General features: G+C 37.7%; 1 protein-coding gene across 2 annotated transcripts in view; it reads right to left on the reverse strand.

Annotated features, from left to right (window-relative positions):
• klf5l (Kruppel like factor 5 like) overlaps positions 1-22026 on the reverse strand; it is a 63537-nt gene that overhangs the window by 27295 nt on the left and 14216 nt on the right. For both annotated transcript variants that reach the window (XM_072595043.1, XM_072595044.1), the window contains exons 2-4: positions 15590-15688; positions 8673-9546; positions 6956-7015 (exon numbers count right to left, since the gene is read on the reverse strand). In XM_072595043.1, coding sequence (XP_072451144.1) covers positions 6956-7015; positions 8673-9546; positions 15590-15688 — 1033 coding nt within the window. The remainder of the gene's footprint in view (positions 1-6955; positions 7016-8672; positions 9547-15589; positions 15689-22026) is intronic.

The following is a 22026-nucleotide window of genomic DNA, read 5'->3' on the forward strand; positions in this document are numbered from 1 at the left end:
AATTAGTCCCCAAATTGCAGGCTAGCACCAGACTATCCATTAAGTGTAACTTATTAGCACAGCACCCACTCAACACCAGTTTTCATCCTGACAATGTGACCCCTTTGTGAATTTAAAAGGAAATTACAAGTATGTGTACCTGTAAAGAAAAAAATTGTTCGGCTAACACATTGATTATATGCTTTTGCTCAAATGTTCGCAAATTTTTCCTTTTCCTTTTCTAATGTACGTACTAATATATTTCTCTTGTAGCCCTGACCCTATATTTAATTGTGGATTGGATGCTGTTGGAGCTTGAGTACTGCTTTTTTTAAAGCAAAAGTTGAACCTTCCACCCAATAAAGGTCTGTTTCTCTAATATCTTGATGGGATCTGTTCAATTGTATTGTCCATCACGTGTGTGTTTTCTCTCATGCCCTTATAACCTCACCAGTTTTTCTAATGGTGTAAAATATCTGTCCTACAATTTTGTCACGTCTGAAGCAGGAATATGTAACTATATTCTCACCACAAAAACTGATCACATAAATCATTTTAAAGTGGAGTTGGATAAGTACTTGAAAATAAAGAATTTAAAATATGATTAAAAAAGCAAGAATGGTGAACCAAGCATACCTGCTTTTTAAAGAACCATCATAAACAAAGACAGACTGCATGTCTTTCTATACTGTAAAGGTTTATGATTTGCTGATGCTGACTGAGCTGTGTGTTGCTAACATTTTTGTTTGTATGAATTCATTTGAATTGAGATGTCTGAAAGGTGGTTTCCTAATTCCAGGGCTATGAACTAATCCAAAACTCCTGTTCTTACAGTTCTTATTCAGGGTTAACCGTGCAGAAACCTTCCCCCATTAAAATCTCACCTTTCACTTTGTTTTACAACAAACAGAACACTGCATGAGCAATGAAAATTGTGCACATCTAAAGTTTCCTAAGAGGGATTTGCTCTCCCTGCTTCCATCCCCTCCCCACTAACACAAGCACACTTGAGATGTGTTTTCAGGTTTGCTGCAATTGCTGTTACTCTCTGCAGATTTCCCACTTCCTATTGATTGATGAGGGATTATCAGAAAATAACCTGAGGTATTGTGAAAGCAGTTTCTACCCCAATGCACCATTAGTTCATTAGTTTGCTTACTGGCTTGTGATCAATTTTCTGAGCAAGTTTTTTCTTAAACATCTGTGTGACAAGAACAATGTAGTGCACTGAGACAAGTAAAAACAGAATGAATGTGAGGTAATCAGGGCCCCTATTCCCAGGTGAGTGGGGGTTTCTACAAAGCACATCAGCTCCTGTTTCCTTAGTGTCAACAGTTCATTGACATTACAGCATTGCCTGAAATAGCATGAATGAGGTAAAAGAAATCTGGTTTAGCAGGTTTTCCAAACATATTTCAACAGCACACTGAAGAAGTGTATTTTGATAGACTGCATTAGAATTTACTGTTTTAATCAATGCAACCTTCTGGTACCTCTGCGGTGAAACTTGCCTTTTCTTTTACATGGTATCAGATGCTTGCATCAGAACTAAAAGGGACTTGATTATTACTCCAGCACAGAATCTGCAATCTGAAGCTGACCATGCACTTATATGTGCTTCTGGTTATTCTAAATAGCGCATTGTTTGATACAATGTCCTGATTTATCAAAACTATGAGAGCAAGGCATTCTCTCCATTGCCAAATTTGGAGTTAAGAACATTTGTGCTATAATTCAGTAGGTTGAACTGAAATACCGCGTGACAAAGAATTAATTTGCCTGTTGTGTCAGATTGAGTAAAATGTTTTCCTTGTATACATACCTCCGTCACATTCATAGTGCATAGTCGAGAAACGTGTAATGCTGCTTGCATTTTACATTCATTGCTTTTTACATTGTGGAGAGTTTTACTGCATTGCAAAGCAGGTCAAAACAAAAGCATAGTAGAGACATTTAAAGATAGTTATTAGAACCTTGATTTTGTGGATTTTAAACTTCCCTAATGTTAAGGAGGAAGTATTCATAAAAGACAGCATAGGCACATGCAGGGCCACTTGAATACTTGATCCCTCCATCGTGGCCTTCTTGCTCAGTACTGCCCATAACAGCTGTTTAATTTTACCATAGTTGTTGTATGAAGGAGACAGGACAACATTTTGAGGTTGCAATTGTAATTTTTGAATAGGGAGGTGCTTTTACCTCTTTATTTACAGGTTGTGAATGCCCTAAATACTAACTCTAGGTGGTGTAAAGAGTGTGAAGTAACCCTCTATATAATTATGAAGCAAGAGAAAGCAGCAGAGCCAGTCTTTCAAAATCTGCCTAAAGTTTCAGCCCAAGGTGTGGACCAGATCTCTGGAAGGGGGAAATAATGCTGGGGCTGGTGAAGAGTAGCTTCCTCTCTTTTCTAGTGACTCCTTAGCTGCCATTCCTTTGCCACACTCACGTCACTTCTACCTCATTGCTGCTGCTCTGGTGCTGTTATCTCCTGCTAGGAACCTGCATGAGCAGGTGGTGTAGGCCAGCAGCAGGAACAGGTGCAGCAGCTGCCCCTGGCCATTTTGCATCATGGATAATCACTCCTTTATTTATAAGGCTGTAACCAAAGTAGGGATAAGAGCATTGGAATGTAAAATAATAACAGAGTGACCAATTGGATTGAGAAACTGTCTCTTTCACCTAAATGGGCTGATGAATGATTTACTTGCCAACCTGCAGTAAATGACCTAGTTCTCTGAATTGCACAATACTAAGTACTGCAGTATAGTTTCTATGAGTATCATTAAACTGTATTATAATTAATAAATACACTCTTGGCAATGCCGCTTACTATTCACAGTATAGTGGACACAGTGTGTACCGTTTACACAATCTGCTATTGTAAATTTGCCCAAGGTCTATTCAACAGCATTTCCAAAACCCTAGACCTTTATCAGCTAGAAGGACAAGGACAGCAGGGATATCAGAACACCACCAGTGAGCTTCCCTCCATGTCATATACTAGCTGATTTGCCTTATAATTGCTAGGTCAATATTTTGGAAATCCCTATTTAACAGAACTGCGGCAGTACTTTTAACACGTGGACTTGAGCAGTTTAAGAAGGTAATTCACCACCATTGTCAAAAGGACAACTGTTAATGGGCAATAATCACTGGTCTTTCTTGCAACCTTCACATCCCATGAATGAATAAAGGATTCACAAAAGAAAAGGTGGATGTGATTGTGAGAAGTGGCCTGGACCTAAGTAATACATGGAACAGTTCAAAAATGGGAATGGGTCTGGCAAATGGCATTAGATAGATTGATCTAATGGATAAGTTATTGAAAGCAGCCACCTCGTTCAATGCTTCTTGATTAGATGTACAGATTGGACATGCAGCTATCAGGTAAACATGGATAATTTCTTGGTTTGTCTTTCTAGTCTGATTGATGCTAATCACATAGTCAGTGTTAACATGACTAACAATCAGAAAGAATGAAACATGACAATATTATTAACAACATGTTTTTATAAATGAATGATTATCAAAGCTGCCACCTCAATATAGCATTGGAGGAAATCATGTTAATAATGAGTTTAGATTGTAGTGATGCCTACAACTGATAGGATACAATGTATAGTGTTGCAACTAAAAGAAGAATTGCCAGTGTAAGAACAGAAATTCCAATTGAAGACCTCAATGTAAAATTTACATGCCCTTCTCTTTATGTGTGTGCATTTGTGCAAATAACAAAAATGTTTATGAATATTAAGTTCTCATTGAATTCACTAATCAAAATTTCTAACCTGCAAAATAGTGTAATATACAATTTCATCCTCATAAATCCTCTCTCTTTGACTTGCTTTCATAACTTTCCACTATATTTCTAAACACATTCAATGGATATTGTATTTCTTTTTGAACCTGATTTTACGTACATGCTTGGATTGTCTTTATTGGCCATGATGCAAGGTTTAAATAACTTGCTCGGGATCTGCTGTGTCAGTCATGCTGGTTGGCGTTTGATTGGTTTGTACTGGGTGGTTTTATTTATCTAGCATCGTACTTGATGCAAAAGAGCAAGCTAGGACATGTGGAGACTTTTGATGGCTGATGCAGGCAAAGGATTAGGTGTTGTGCTTTAATGCTAATGAAAACACTCCAATACAAAACAGTGAAGTTTCAAATATGCTTTGTGGATAATCTTGGTTGATGACTTTTGGTTTCTATAACAATGAGAAGAATGTCATCTTGCCATGACTGTTGAAAGACTATTGACCTAACTTTAAATAAAGATATTTTCTATTCTGCAGCCATTGGCTATCTTCTTGTTTGTCATAATATTGGTTGGGATATTGACAGAAAGCAAAACATTAAATAAAGCTTATCTTGGAACAACCATTTTCTTGGCAGGTCATTGTGTGTGCTCTGAACATTTAAAAAATTGAGAAGCCTAGCTAAAGGGTCAAGGTTAATAGTCCCAGAAATCAGCTTAGTTGAAAATAAGTTCAACATATCAACAAGTGGTTCGGTAATGCTAGACTTAGTCCTTTTTTGTAAGAAAAACATGAGAATGTAGGGGTGAAAAAACACTGAATGAGCAGGGAGAAAATGAGGGATGCAGATGCTGGAGATCAGAGTCAAACTGTGTGGCATTGGAAAAACACAGCAGGTCAGGCAGAATCCGAGGAGTAGGAGATTCAATGTTTCGGGCTTAAGCCCTTCAGAGAACATTCCTGATGAAGGGCTTATGCCCAAAACATTCTTTGGATGCTGCTCGACCTACTGTGCTTTTCCAGCGCCACACATTTTCACTCTGAATGAGCAGGGAGTCAAATATCTTGAAGCTCTCAGGATTAAGAGACATTGTGTTGCATCCATTTAGTAAGGAGGCAACATCAAGACTGCAAAGGATGACTTATTTAGAGATTAAAAGGAACAATAGAAATGCAACTTTCCAAACATTCTTATTTGTTGCACTCGTGTTCCACACTGATATTTATATTTCGTGTAAGCATGTAGGTTCTGCAGGAAACTGGAGTGCAACTTTCTGTCATAGGAATTATTAAATATAGCAGCATAAATTAAAGGTGAATGTCAGGCTATGATATATTGTTGTCACAGTGACTGTTCTGTGTACATCATATACTTCTGCCTCAATTATGGTTTTGATCACAGTATACACTCCTGTCTCCCTTTTGCAGACAATGCATATTCTCCCTGTGTGGAATATTTGTTAACTTCTTTTCCCCATCACCCTGTCCCCAACTTGAACAGTGATTTGTAATGTTATGTGCTTTATAACAATCCACAAAAGCATGTCCCTCCCCCATTTCACCCAACATACAATGTTTCAACTTCATCTAAATATTTTATGATTTTGAAAGAACTTTAATAGAGTTCAAGTAGCTTCCATGAAAATGGTGGGCTGAATCTTGTGCTTTTTTGGCTAATTGAAAGTTGATTTACATTTTTTTTTGGAGGCCTATTGAGATTCCTTAAAAATCCTTCCTTATTGACAACCTATCTTGCCTTTCTCTGATTCTATTCCCATCTTAATTGTGCCATTCCTGGAAGATCTCACCACAGCCAGAATACCTTAAGTTAACCAGTATGGCTGTTGGTTCTGCCACCTTTAAAAAGCTATTGTACACCCAAACAAGGACTGTCAGTCCAGAGCTGCCCTGCATGTTCCTGATGTTTGCCTTGGTCATGGTGGGCAAAGGGAATTTTGCACACAGAATTGAAGGCAGGGACCTGCATACAAAGCAGGCTCTCAGTGAATGAGCACTATGGGAGGAAGTGATCAGATCAGTTTTATAAACGGGATCAGATTTACACCTTGGTTAAGTCCATGAGCACACAGGAGTTTCTCCCTGAGTGCAGAGTGCCATTGCTGCAGCATTACAATGAGAATTGCCATTACAGCATAAAGTGCAGAAGCCTATTGTGAGTGGAGAGGAGATGATGCAGCTTCTAGGAATTCTCAGGAAACATGTCAGATAATGATGTCAATGAATGGTAGGTGCATATGGTTGGAGCCTGTGGAATGAGCCTGACAAGTTGCACACCCGGCATCAACATGGAAGTGGTTTGAAGCACACAGCAAACTGAAAACAGCTTTGACTGCCATGTTGAGAATTCTCAATGTCTCACTTGCTTGGCAGATTTGGTCAGATACGAATCTGAGTATTAATGAAGTAGTAAACACCTTGAGCCAAGGTGTTTAATAAACTACATAACTGGCCATGTGCTGTTGCCTGCCTTGTTGTTTGGCAACTGCATTAAAGGTGAGATGCTTGCTGGAATTTTCATGTGATTCTGGCACAAATCTTGCCACAGCCCACATTGCTGAGATCTCTAAGATTCCACCTGAAGTAATCTTTTTGGAAATCTGTATACTTTGACATGAATATTCCCTTTCTGGTGATAAATCTGATGAAAGTTCATTTTATATTTATTTTTTATTTGGAATTCCATGGCTAAGTGTGTTCTACATTATTGCTAAAACTCCACTGTAAACTAGTTTTCTTGTGTCCACAAAACTGTTGAGCTTTGGGCAGAGTCTGAGAGAAGTGGAATCATATTTCATCAAGGTTGAGGAGCCTCAGTAAAATAATGGGAAATGGAAAGAAAGCAAGAAAAAGAATCAACTTTCAATGTCTTCTAATTCTCCCGTTTCTTTAATTTGAAAATGCAGCAGAATTGAGGCCCTGCGAGAATTTTTAAAACCATTAATCTGACAATGAATTCAGTTGTGATTGTACAAGCAAATGTTAAGAAATGCCAGAACACCACAGTATATAATAGTTCAACTGTTGGTGCTTGTATTTATAGAAGAAGCATGCACTATATTACTCAATCCTGTAATATGCTAGACTTGATCCAATTCTATGGTCACATCCTTAAACAGTGAGTTGTTCAATATGATATATTGCATTAACTATATGATTGCTTTCATGGCTTAAAATGATATCCAAGGAAACCAGCATACCTGTGTGGGTCCTTTGATGCGCTTTCAAATGAGAACTCTTTGTGTAAACTTTGGTGCAGCCTACAAAACAATACGTTGGAATACATCTCAGTTAAAATGTGGCTTTTTTTTTCTTTACAGATTTATAATCTGCCCTTCTTAGTTTATACAAAAAACATCTTATATTTACTAATTCTAAGATCCATCTAGAACTTCAAGGATCCACTCAAAATGAAGTTGCTGAGATACTTAGAAAATCAGTCTCTTCAAATTCTGTAAGTAGGATTATTTTCAGATCATTTAAATATCTTTAGAATTGTATGGTCCAAGGTATTTCAGCTTCTGAATCTCTTTATACAGTTGATAAATCAGGTATCAGATTTAGCCATTGATACTACACGCTCTTTAGAAAAAAGTCATAAGGCCAGTCATTGATATGCAGCATTAAATTGATGAATAATTGCATCTGCTCATTTATGTTAGTTTTTAACTAACTACAATTATATGGATTTCCCAGTGTTCTTTACCTATGGTGTGGAAACAGGCCCTTCAGCCTAACAAATCCACACTGACCCTCCAAAGCATAATTCACCCAGACCCATTCCCCATTGCTCTACATTTACCCCTGACTAATGCACACATCCCTGAACACCACAGGCAATTTAGCACAGCAAATTCACCTAAGCTGCACATCTTTGGGCTGTAGGAGGAAACCGGAGCACCTGCAGAAAAGCCACACAGACACAGGGAGAACGTGCAAACTCCATGCAGTCACCCAAGGCTAGAATCAAACTGGCACTATGAGACAGCAATGCTAATCACTGAGCCATCGTGCCTTTTGAGCAATGGATTTAATAAGACAGAATAGAGTAGCAATTGAACATCACAAACATGCTCCAAGAGGTTTGCTGCTATGAGTCTTTTAATTATCTAAGACCTCTGTATACCAAACGGATGAAGCAAGTTGGTTGACTAACTAACTAGCTCATCTAAATTTTGGTAAAGAGGACTGCAAGCAAGTTAATGTCGCTCACTTGCAAAATTTCAATTATTGCCATAAAACTTGGCAACAAAACTGGACCATAATAAATGCCTTCAGCAATTTAAAACTGAGCTACATAGACCACGAGGACTGCAGATACATTCACCAGTCTGAACAGGTACCTCGTCTGAGAGCAAAAGTGAGGCTGCTACAACTAACTTCACTGCCTCCAGGGAGTTGATAAAGCAAAAATTGCAGCAATTACTTGTTCCTATTCTGTAATCTATCCATTCTTGACGTGAACATCATTGACAAATTTACTATGACGGGTCTGTACAGGGTAGATCAGGAGACTAGATTCCCAGACTTAAACTGATTGCAAATAAGATGGCACGGATTTAAAGTAATTGGCAAAAGAAGCAAAAGTGACACAAGAAAAAACTTCTACATGCAGTGAGTCATTAAGGTCAGGAATCCATCTTGCTTGGTGGAGGCAAATTCAATTGAAACATTCAAAAGGGAGTGAGACAAGTATGTAAAATGGATTAACAGACAGAGTTACTAGGACAAGGCAAGAAAATGGACCAAAGTGAATTGCTCATTTTGAGAGATGGTGCAGATAAGATTACCAGAATGGCTTCTTCTGCATTATATGAGAAAGGGATATGAGAAATATCATGGCAGTGAAATTAAAATTACTTATTATTTTTGTTAGATTATGTACTTATAATTCTTAAATTAAGCAAGCACTCATACCTGGGAAGTCACAATGATGAATCCGTCTCTTCTCCAACTCAGGGTTGTTACGTCGACTGTATTTTGTTGTCTGGAAGCCAGGTTGACAGGCCTGCATGGTGGTCTGAAGACTATGCATTTGTGGATGATGAACAATCTTTGATGCTACTGATGCAGCATAAGATGGAGGTGGTGAGAGTGTATTGATAAGGTCAGGCTGGTTTTCTGGGCTACCAGGTTGGGAATTTGGAGGCGATGGCGGCAGATATGAAGTTTGCTGCTGATAAAACTGAGCTGGCACAACAAAGTTGTTTGGCGATGATACAACAGGCTGAAAGTGTTTAATTGCCGACTGGGTAGACAGGCTGGTTGCTCCAGCCATGCCTGTTGACATGGTAACATTGTTACAACTGTGAATAACTGTAGTGTTGCCAAGTGACTGGGTAGAGCTCAAAGGCATGTTGACAACATCTGTGTTAATTGGCATCTGATACAGTTGGGGCTGATGTGAACTGACAGGTAGTTGTAGCTCAGGGGAAGAGGCTTCCTGCTTGATGAAGATATTATTCACAGGAACAGACTGTGGCACACTGAACACACTGGTGAATTCAGGGAGGGCATGCGACGTAGTGGACGTGCATGACTGGGTGAAGTTAGTGACTGGCTCTGTCTTGACTTGTGGGAGAGCTTGCTTTGTCGGCCTGTAAAGGCCTGTTCTCAAGTGGGTGATATCAGGCAGGATCAGGTTGATATTCAAGCTGTATGGTGATGTTATCTGCTCCTCAAAAAACTCATCTACCACTGAGGCACTTTCTCTTCGATATTTCTTCTGGTCAAGAACTGTTGAAGCTGGTGGAATCAGTGGGGCTAGATACTTGTCCATTTCCGATCTTACCTTTTTTAACAAAAAAAATATGCATTTGTTTTGAGTACACTGCCAAAATATTAAGGATGCTAAATTTAAAATTTTAATTTTATGATGCCATAACAACAAACTGTTAAGAGAAAACTGTTGTTTTAAATCATTTTGTTGTAGTGCACTCAAATTGTAACTTTTGATAAATTAACCAGTACCTATTTACTTGCTAGTGTAAATGAAGACATTCTTAAGATAGTTTTTAAAAGTGTTTTGCATATAAGATCTCCTAGTAAGGGAAACTGATTGTTACTTGCAAGCTTACAGAAAGCTTTGTCTGATTCTTGTTCATGAGTTAAAACATAACTTGAAGACAACTTGCTAAATTCCATAAAATAGTAAATTTCCAGTGATTCAAATGGCAAACATTGAGGTGGTATTCCTAATAATTTACTTATTTCTAATGAAAACTCTTTTCTCAATATTTTTCAAAATATTTCCTCACCTTTTCTATTCAAAATGACTGAGATGCATGTAGCATCTATGACTGAAAACAAAAAGACAACTCACTTCCAGGTCTACTGCTTTGAAACATACAGTTGGATACAAGTAGCATTTTATTCAGTCTAAAATCTCTGCTCGGTGTCATGACATCCCAAATTCAGTAAGAGGACTATCCGTGATGTTAACTGCTAGTTTAAGTGCAGTGTCACATTGGGACCAAATTGTTACATTGCCCATGAAATTTGCCATCAGAATAGTTATCACATTATCTTGAAAAATAACAACATATTCACCTTTATTATTAGATTGCTTCTTAAGATAAGCAGTTTTAAAGTAGTTCTACGTTGAATTTAGATGTTTGGTTTCTCAATGCCACCGAAAGTCCTCCTAAGTAATCCAACAAGCATTATTGCTTCGACATGCTGTTCTAATCACTTATGACACCATTAAACCTGACATTATTCTAGTTTCAGAGATGTTTCATCATTAAAAATGGCAGTATTATTCATCAAAATATTATCTAGACTGTACTTAATTGAGCAGCCAAAATCTAGTGTGTGGGTGTTTACTGACTATAGCTTGACTGATCCAAGATTGTGGTTCCAGCAAAATATATATTAGATATTTTCCTAATCAGCATGACTTTGTATTTCAAAAGCATAACTGTCAAGACAAGATCTTCTGTGTTTTTCTAATAGCTTCTGTACAATGGGAGTAATTATGGATTTCACAGCAATATTTATTGGAACTCATTCAATTTTTCCAGCCTTAACTAACAATCCTATGTAAGGGAGTTTCAGGTCATCTGGTGGTCGTACCAGGAGTTCACAGCTACGCCGCCATACCAGGAATACCTTCATAAATAATGAGCGCACTTTATTGAATAACAGCAATTGAAAGCTGTATGTTTTCCAAGAAACTGTGCCCAGATCTCCTAACACTCCTTTAGCTTTTCTTCCTTTTCCTGCAAAGGAATAATTGTCTCCTTTTTAAGTAATCTCACCATGGTCCATATTCATACTCCAGAAAGTCGTGCACAACAAAATTGTTAAAGTAGAACAAAGCATATTGTAAATGACCCACAGCACTCTTCTATCACATGTTTCAAGCTGTTTGTTTGAGTTCTGCAGATGAATATTATTGGGTGAAGTACATAGTATTTCAATTACTTTCAATTACCACAGTGTGCTATTCATAGAAACCTGTCAGAATAAATGTTTGTTGCTCTATTCTAACATCAGAAAATTGAGATTTCAAGGCCAACTCAAGAGACTTGAGCACAAACTCTAAGCTGATGCAACAGAGCTAAAAATCACACAACATCAGGTTATAATCTAACAGATTTATTTGGAAGCACCAGCTTTCGGAAGCGCTGCTGCTTCATTAGGTGCTTGTTACCTGTTGAACTATAACCTGGTGTTATGTGATTTTTAGCTTTGTACACCCCAGTCCAACACTGGCATCTCCAAATCCTGATGTAACAGTGCAGTTACTGAGGGAGTGTTGCATTTTTGATGTTGGTTCCCTCTGCTCAATAGAAAAGATTTCATGAAGCTACGATCTCCAAAAAGAGCAGGGGAAGTCTCTGAGATTCAGGATCAATGTATATCCTTCAGAAAATATCATTTAAATAGATTACCTTATCACAGGCTGTGCTTAAAATAGCTGGTATAGATCCTACATAATAAGAGCAGGAAATATATATAACATAACATTATATGATAAAACAACCCAAGGCATTTTACAGGAGCAGGATAAAACAAAAAATGACACCAAACCACATTATGTCAGGTAATCAAAAGTGAGGTAAAATAAATATTATTTAAGGCAATGGTAAGATGTGAAAACCAGGGTAAGAATTTTAAATGAGCATATTGCTTAACCAGCAACCAGTGCAGGTCAGCAAGCGCAGCAGTAATTGCTGGATTAGTGGTGCTGGAAGAGCACAGCAGTTCAGGCAGCATCCAACGAGCAGCGAAATCGATGTTTCAGGCAAAAGCCCTTCATCGATTTCGCTGCTCATTGGATGCTGCCTGAACTGCTGTGCTCTTCCAGCACCACTAATCCAGTATTTGCTTTCCAGCATCTGCAGTCATTGTTTTTACCTCTTTTACAGCAGTAATTGGTCAATTGAATTTGCTGCAAGTTAAAATTCAGGTAGCATAGTTTTGGATAACCTTAAGTTTACTTATGGTAGAATGTGGGAGCTTTAGAATTGTCAACAAAGCTTTAGAATTGTCAAGTCTTGGAGGTGACAAAGGCATAAATTAGGTTTTTCTCAGCAGATGAGCCCAATCAGGGGTGAAACTGAGTACTGCTACCAAAAGCTGGTCTTAGTGATTATGCAAACATTTATGTAGTCAGACACATCACAGGCTCAAATATGACATCAGTGTTGTGGACTTTCTGGTTTAGTCTTAAATGCTTGTCAAGGAGTGGGATGGAGAAGAATTTGTGTCAGTAATTAGGAAATGGTTGAGGAGTATGGATTGCAAGCAATCAATTTAATTTTTCCAATATTTTATTTGGAGGAAATTTCTGCTCATCCAATAATGGGCATCAGATAAACAATTTTGTAATTTAGCAACTGTGACAGAATCAAGAGAGCTAGGGTAAGATGGAGGTGGGTGTTGTCAGCATGTGCAAGCTAGTGTTCTGCTTTGAAATGATATCATTGTGGTAAAATGTTGATGAGAAGTAGGAGTGAGTCAAGATTAGATTTCTGAGCGACACTAGGGGTAACTGTGTGGAAGCAGGAAATTCAAGTAATACTCTGTGTACAAGTAGATTGATAAGAAGGGAATGATTCAAGAGCAGTTCTGTTCAGCTGGACAATAGTAGAGTGGTGTTGGAGGATAATGTGCTTGATTAGGAAAGAGCTGCAGACCAGGTGAAAAACACAAAATGGAATCATTTACATATGTCACAAACACATAGGATGAAATTTGTGCTTTGATAAGGGTCATTTTAATACAGTGGCAGAGGCGAAATATGATTGGAGGGTTTCAAATATGGACACGAAGGACAGGTGGGCATGAATTTAGGAGGGTGCAGCATGTTCAAAGACTTTGTAGAGGAAAGAGAGTGGTTGGAGTTGGAGGAATAGGACAGTTATGTCAGGAAGCACTTCTACTTACAAAGGGTGGAAGAGGTTTGAAACTCTCTTCCACAAATGGCAGTTGATGCTAGATCAGTTGTTAATTTTAAATCTGAGGAAGATACATTTTTATGAAGTAATGGTAATTTATGGGCCATATAATGTATGCACAAATCAGCAATGATCTCACTAAATGGTGGAACAAGCTTAAGCAGCTGAATGATCTACTCCTGTTCCCATATTCCAATAATTTACAAAACCAATGGGTTTAAGGGTAGATATTTTTGAGAGGGGTGATGATGATAGATTTAAAAGAAAAGAGAATTACTAAGCATATCAGTCAATGTGGGGAGCCTGGAGGGAAGGTGGATGGTCAGCATTGGGTTTTATGGAGGATTGCTCTTCATGCATTCTTCTTTGGCTGTAAAAGGCATTAGAAATCCTGCAATCATGAAGGATGTGATTTAAATGCAATGCATTTGTTTTTAGGGATTACAATACATAGACAATAACTTGCTGTTAAACATTATTTTGCCAGAAAGTGTTGTGTGTCTTCCAATAACTATCTGTTTTGTAAGTGTTTATTTTCTATTGCTGATTATCAGAACATGTCACTGAATCATTGAATCAGTTAGTCCCATTCTCTTATCTTTTCCCTAGCGCATTTTCTCATGTCAATTCCATTACCTTTTAGAAAAACTTACTTTCAGGCAGTGCATTCCTGATCTTAGCCCCTCTCTGTTTAAAAGAAAAAAATCCTCTTGCCACTTTTATATGTGAAATTAAGCTGTCCCTACAATTCTCCACATACCGTTATTTTCACTTCTCATACCAACTCCCTTATTAAACATACTCAAATTAATTACTTGGTCACTATATTTCAATAAATATTTGATAGTAATGCCATCTCTGAAGAATATTCACATGATATTCATAAAGCATATAATATTTGCTCTATTGACTTAATATTCTGTAGTCTTGTGTGTTCCTGTTGCCTTGTAGTTCACTCAGGTTCAGGATTCAAGAGACTGATTAATTCTGACAGGTCAAACATGACAGCTCTTTCTGTGCTGAAAACACAATCATACCAGCTGAAAGCATGTTTGTAATCATGCTTTATGTGTGATGAAGTCCCATATGATGATGCACGGGAACTACAGCTTGTACTTATAAGTATTCCATTGAATACTGATGCAGAATTTAAATGTGAAGCTCTTGTCACTGCTTTTCAAAAACTATTGATCAAATCATAATTCTCCTCAAAATAGACTATAACATCATCCTTTGTTGTAGAGCAGATCATAACTTTCCATTTGTTGTAAGTTGGAGCCTTGCAGAGAAAATAGTAGTAGACAAAACTTTATTATCGGCTTTTTAGTTCTGGACCACTTCTAATTACTTAATATTGCCCGAATCGTAAGACATTGAGTGCACCCTTCAATCAAATTAGATTTTAGGGTAAGAATTCAAGACATAATTAACATTATTTATGTATTATTAACTAAAATTATATTAGACTAAATTTATTCATTTTACATGGACATTATGCGCATGGGAAAACGGGGAGCAAAAATGTGTTGTGGAAGTGCACGATGAGATCTGTCCTTTTTGCATAACCATAGGAACACTCACCTTGATTAACACAGCTTCAGAAAATAGATTGCATGTCTATTGAATTCAGCAGTTCTCAAAGACTCCAACTTAAATGTATGTCACAGTGAAGTGCTCAGTTGATTCTCGTAGATTTTTTGAGATATTTATGAGAGAAATCTGATCAAATAACTTATTTTTCTCTTACATTTAATCTACGAATGAAAGCAGCAATAAATGAGTAATTTATAAACTATCTATGGGCGTCCTCCTAGAGTAGGAATAATGAATAGGTAATTGTGTTTTGATGAATCCAACAATCACTGACTGTAGTTAAGAACATATCACTAAAAGCATTAAGTACATAATGACAAAGTTTAACAACCAGATAGCTGTTCGTAAACATGGTTTTTGCTGGTATGTAATGGAAAAATAGCACAGGAATTGCAGAGATATACACATACCAACAGACCTTTATCACTACTGATATATACATTTACATTTTCAAGCACTTAAAGGTGCATTTTAACAAAATTAAACTACAAGAATTTGAGCAGAACTGGCAATATTTAATTCAAAAACTTGTTAGATCACTCATTAATGCATGTTCTTTATTAGAATATTTCAAACATTAGAAGTTGTATTATTTTAGTACAGCTCCTCACACTTAAACGCGTCACATTCAGTTCTTTCTCTTCTACCTGTACACCATTGATTTATGTGCTAAGCATCATATAAATTGTTGTTGGATCGCAAGATCACAGTCTGCAATTCCACATTATACCATGAAAATCAACATCAATTTGCTAAATTGGATCACTTTCTTTGCACTGCAAACATTTTCTGAATGAATTTAGTTAGAATTTACATAAAAGGAAAATGTAAACTTACTTGACTTGGGGAAGATGTAGTTGTTTGTAGCAACTGAAGTAAATGTGATTTCAGTAGACCTGACGATTTAATGCTATCTTCTCCTAGAAATATGTTGGCCTAGCCAGAAAAGAAAATTAAAAATACTTAACTTTGAAATGTTAGATTTTTCTTGTATTACAAACATTATAAAAGTTTTGTGTCTGAGAGTTTTCCTCCAATGAAAGACAGGAGTTTTGTTTTGCAATCCAATTCGCATGACCATTTTGGAGACCATGCAAGAAATGGCCTACTCCATTACAATATTCTTTGGCAAGGAGACAACTGAGATTCTCTCTTTTCTAACTTTGCATGTCAACCACAGCACCCACTATCTGTCTCCTTATACTGTGTAACTCAGATTGATAACACGGGAGAAGAGGCAATTTGGTCTTTTCAGTCTACTGCATCATTCAATCACATCAAGGCTAATCAGGTTGTGCTCTTAGCTTCATATCTCTGCTTTTCTTCTATAACCCTCTAATCCCTTGTCTATCAAAAACTTATCCAAATCAACCTTGAATAAATATATCTTCAGTATCTTTTGAGGTAGAGAATTCCACATTTGAAACTTTCATCTCTGTCTTAAAACACCTCTTATTTCTAAACTATTTTTAATCTCCTCACAAATGTAACACAATGCTTTCAACATTCTTCTTTGAAACTTGGACCATTCTAATTTGTGATATTTACAGTACAGAAGGAAGTAATTTGGTCCACTGTGCCTGTGTTGACTCTCAGAGCAAGAAAAAAAATGAATGCTGCAATGTTACTTCCTTCCTCCTACCCATTGCTCTGTATTTACTTTGCTTTAAAAATATACCTACCATTTTCATAAAAGATTAAATTACCTGCTCCTCAACAAATCAAGACCCTACTGTGATTAAATATTATTTTCATCATTCATCAACATTGTTCATAATTTTTAAGTCTTCAATAAGATATCCTAGTTTCTCTACTCTGGAAGTAATTAATACTGTTGGAGTTAACAATTTATGACTTTTTCCAATGATCAGGATAGTTTTTGATCCATTTTCAATTGAAATGGGTTCTTTGGCTTCCTACAAGTATTAAAGTCAAGCTTGTTCTGGATTCAAGAGAACAAGAAACTGTATTCAAAGCAGATAAATCAATCATTGAAGCTGTTATCATGAATGATCTGGAATATTGGGACCACTAACACATCTCTACATGGAGTCATAAAAATGTACAGGATGGAGATAGACTCTTCAGTCCAACTTGTCCATGCTGACCAGATATCCTAAATAAATCTAGTCCCATTTGCCAGCATTTGGCCCATATCCCTTCACACAACTTCCTATTCACATACACATCCAAATGCTTTTTAAATGTTGTAATTGCTCCAGCCTCCACCATTTCCTCTGGCAGTTCATTCCATACATATACCACCCTCTACATGAAAATATTTCTCCATTTAAATCTTTCCCCTCTCACCTTAAACCTATGCCCTTTAGTATTGGACTCCCCCACCTTGGGGAAAACACCTTGTCTATTTATCTTATCCATGCCAGTCATGATTTTATAAATTTCAATGAGGTAACCCTCAGCCTCCGACGCTCCAGGGAAAATAGCACCAGCCTATTCAGCCAATCATTGTCGTTAAACTAACATAATAATTTTGAAAACAAAAGGAATCGGGAGAACTAAATCACAGCAGTAGCAGAATGATTAACTGGTGGCTGGTGTTTAGAAAAGAGTCAGGACGACACACATTTGGACTATAGGAATGATCCTGCAGAACTGTCAAATTCATGACTTTTCCCAGCTAGAATCCAGTTTTTATCAGTTTTCTTCTGAGGCAGTCCCTCAGGATAACGGAAGACTTGTTTCCACTTGAATTCATGTGTTGTGAGATAACTGGTAAAACCATGCATGATTTGCAGATACTCCCACACGCTGCACAAATAGTACTTGAAGTTTGATAGTTGTGTTGTTTGGAGGCTTTATGTTGTCCAATACCTCGACTTCACCTCTACATATTCCTAGTGGGGTCTGACAATGCAGTTGGGGCTGACTAAAGGAATCTTCTTCATTTTAGTCAGTCATTGTCGGGGTCTCCCCTGTTTGATTTTTTAAAGTATGCTTCCTGGACATCCCTAAAGCATCTCTGCTATCCTGTTAGCCTCCTGCCACAACTGAGGAATTACTTTGAAATTCTGGTTTCGGATGTATGAGGAAGATGTCTTGTCCAGAGGATCTGGATTTCAGTTTTTAGTGTTTTGATGCTGAGTAGGTAAGGAGAGGCAGTGATGTAGCAATGTCACTGCAATAGTAATCCAGAATCCCAGGCTAATGTTCTTATGACATTGATTTGAATGTTATTATGGTATATGATGACATTTAAATTCAATTAAAATAAATCTGGAATGTTAAAAAGTCTAATGGTGATAATGCAACCACTGTTGATTCTTGTTTAACAACCCATCTAGTTCATTAACACCCTTTTAGGGAAACAAATCTGCAATCCTTACCTGGTCTGTCCTACATGTGATTCAGATCTGTAACAATGTGGTTAACTTTTAAAGGTCCTCTGGGAAATTGGGATGGGCAATAAATGCTAGTCTAGCCAGTGATTCCCACATCCCACGAATAAAAACAAAATGGCCTTAAGATTCTGGTTGACTGCCTTTATTGACACTATATTTGAAAGACCTTGTGAAGATACCAATGGTAGCATTTCTCTAATGCTTTTCGGTACCTGCTATAAGTCAATTCTCTGAAGCATATAGTAGCATAGGGACCAACAATGCCCACCATCTATGGCCTTAGCCTCAGATTGGAAATGCTGGTCCTCAAATACTCTCTCTTCCTCATGTCAGTTGAAGACTGAGCTGACACATTGAAAGGGAGGTAAAAATTCCTGATGAAGGGCTTTTGCCCAAAATGTCGATTTCGCTGCTCCTTGGATGCTGCCTGAACTGCTGTGCTCTTCCAGCACCACTAATCCAGACATTGAAAGTGACATGAATTTTATTTTCCATGTCTATCTTTTTCATGGTCATGGATGATGATGACACTGATTCAAGGATGGAATTGTTTTGGATTTTGATCAAACAGGACATTTTTTTTCCTCTTGATAATTTACTGACGGTGAGGAGTAGTATTGCAATGAGGAAAATTGACAGTACATTCAACAATCTTAAAATGTGGAATGGCTCCATACATTAATTGTCTCCTAACAATAGTTTCTTATCTCAGTAAATTTATGGCTTAACTACAAGAAGAAGTTCAAAACTCAAGACACAACTCCTAATTGTGGCCTAACTCTTGACTTGCATACAGTTTTCTCTATGTATAGAGGATTGATATTACATCATTATTAGGCAGTTGAACAGTCTGTCAGCATTATTTCATGGCAAGATGGTAACAAATGATAATATAATTGAACTAATAATCCAGAGGGCCAGGCTAATGCTCTATGGACAGGGTTGAAATCCCAATATGGCAGCCGAATTCAATTAAAAAAAAACTTGCAATTGAAAGCTAGTTTCCATAAAGTTGATCATAAAACTATCAACTATAGTTAAAAAAAACTGCTGCAGTAATGTCTCATAGGGAAGTAAATCTGCCATCTTTACCTGCACTGGCCTACATAAGGCTCCAGGCCTCACAACAATATTGTTAACTTTTAGCTATCCTCTGAAATGGCTTGAGAGCAATTAGAAATTGCTTGCCAGCAACTCCTAAATGCCAGTTTCTCTTTTTGTTCAGTTTAGTTTTTATTCTCTGCAAATGATTCCTTGTTTATTGTAGCTGTCAATTATTTTGGTAAACATGCAGGTGGTTGTGTTACGATGTAATCAAGTAGGGAATAGGCAGGAAAGTTGAATTGCAGTCCTGAATTCACCATGATAGTATTGAATGGTGAAGAAGGTTCTACAGGCTGTGTTTCTTCTGTCTTATGCTCCAATCCTCCCTCCATACGGTGACTTGCAAATACAGCTAGCTTGCTGGGAAAGCTATTGTGTCTTGCTGGAGTGTTGGCCCCAGTCTGCCTCTGGAATGTTGCATCAAGACAATTGGCTCAGTTCCCACCATGTCGAGTGGTCTGTAAACTCAATTGCCATTAATTTACTTGAATTGACTATCTGACCACAAAGTGAGTAGCACAGCTTCCACCCTGAAAAAAATGGCCCAGGATTGTACCAGTAAACTACATTTTTATATCTAACTGCCATTGTATGTAGGGGAAGCATCAGCTCTCTTGCACTAAACTATCTAGAACGTTCCCATACCCTGAACAACTTGGGTTATGGTGAGCTAATTGCAAAATAGGGTGAGATCTGCAAAAATGAGATTCTTGACATTGAGAGTAAAAACTTCAATTCTCCAACAACTTAGTGAGTGGTGAGAGGCTTATTTGCGTTCCATTGGTATCTATTACTGTACAAAGTTACTCTCCTCTACAGAAAAAAAATCATCTCACTGATATTAGGGAATTACAATTTTCTTTCTTACAAAGCATGTAAGCAAGTATTAGCAATGAACTGACTAAATATCCAAACCTATGTTCATCAATAGTTCCCCTTCAAGGGATTAATTGGATGGAAAAATAGAAGAATATTTAGCATGGACATGGACAGTAGGTAATTTAGATTGCTCAATTTTATCAATTTATTCTTAAAATCAATTATGAAGCTCTCCTGAAGTTCTACTTTTAGATCCGCTTTTGAAGTGTGACTGATAAAAACAACCAATTATCTTAGTCAGATGGTACTGGCAATCAATTTCAAACAACTGTTAGTCTTTTGATTCAATTAGTTTGGAATTCATCCGTTTACAATAGTAAATAGTGATTGCTTAATGTTCCCACTGATTCTCATAATGAAAGCACTGCCTCAAGGTTAGATTACTTTTATCATATTTACTATCACTGTAAGGCAAAATGTTTCTGTACTCCTGTTCCCACTCCTTTGGTTTCCTAATAGGATTTTCTAATTTTTTTATTTTATGTTTAGAGGCTCCCTTTTCAATCTAACTCCTTTAAGGTGATGAAATCATAGAGTCATAGAGATGTACAGCATGGAAACAGACCCTTCCATCCAACTCATTATTGCCAACCAGATATCCTAACTTAATCTAAACCCATTTGGCATAACTTGGCCCATATCCCTCTAAACGCTTCCAAATTATATACCCATCCAGATACCTTTTAAATGGTGTAATTGTAACAGCCTTCACCACTGCCTCTGGCAGTTCATTCCATACACACACCATCCTCCGCGTGAAAACGTTACCCCTTGGGTTCCTCTTAAATGTTTCCCCTCTCACCTTAAACCTATACCTTCTAATTTGGACTCCCCAACCCCAGGGAAAAGACCATGTCTATTTACCCTATCCATGCCCCTCTGATTTTATAAACCTCTGTAAGGTCACCCCTCAGCCTCCGACGCTCCAGGGAAAACGGCCTCAGCCAATTCAGCCTCTCCCTATAGCTCAAATCCTCCAATCCTGGCAACATCCTTGTAAATCTTTTCTGAACCTTTTCAAGTTTCACAACATTCTTCCAATAGGAGGGAGACCAGAATTGCATATAATATTTCAAAAGGGGCCTAACCAATGCCCTGTACAGCCGCAACATGACTCCCAACTTCTATACTCAATGCTTTGACCAATGAAGGAAAGAATATTAAACACCCTCTTCACTATCCTATCTACCTGCGACTCCATCTTCGAAGAATTATGAACCTGCACTCCAAGGTCTCTTTGTTCAGCAATACTCCCCAGGACCCTAACATTCAGTCTATAAGTCCTGCTCTGATTTGCCTTTCCAAAATGTAGCATCTCATGTTTGTCTAAATTAAACTCCATCTGCCACTCTTCAGCCTATTGGACCATCTGATCAAGATCCCTCTGTACTCTGAGGTAACTTTCTTTGCTGTCCACTACACCTCCAATTTTGGTGTCATCTACAAACTTACTAATTACCGAGGGCTGATGCTCACATTGCTTTGGCTAAGTTCTACTTGAATTGAGTTTTTTTTGAGGATTTCTCACCACAAAGCTGAGCAAGACTTCTCACCATATCTTACCAAACCTGCTTCATTAATTATCTACTCCAACCTTAGGGCATCCCTTATATCTGATTCTATTGCCATCTTACCAAAACCTATTCCCATTAAAATCTTTCCACTTAGCAGATAGCTGCTGAATGACCAGTACCCTTTGTGAAAGACAGTTGTCTACCTAGACAACTGTTGGCAATCTTGTGTTGGCCCTTATTGGCAAGGCAATGCATAGCAGCCACAAAGTCACACTGCTCATAGCACACAGGTGACAATCCCATACACTCATCACAATCACTGTTTAACCACTAACTCACACAGTTTACCTGCTCATGGCTACACCTTAGCTGAACACCCTCTCCACATCACTGCTACAGTATCGCCAGAGCCCAC

The sequence above is a fragment of the Chiloscyllium punctatum genome, chromosome 25, assembly GCF_047496795.1.
Source record: "Chiloscyllium punctatum isolate Juve2018m chromosome 25, sChiPun1.3, whole genome shotgun sequence".
NCBI lineage: Eukaryota > Metazoa > Chordata > Chondrichthyes > Orectolobiformes > Hemiscylliidae > Chiloscyllium > Chiloscyllium punctatum.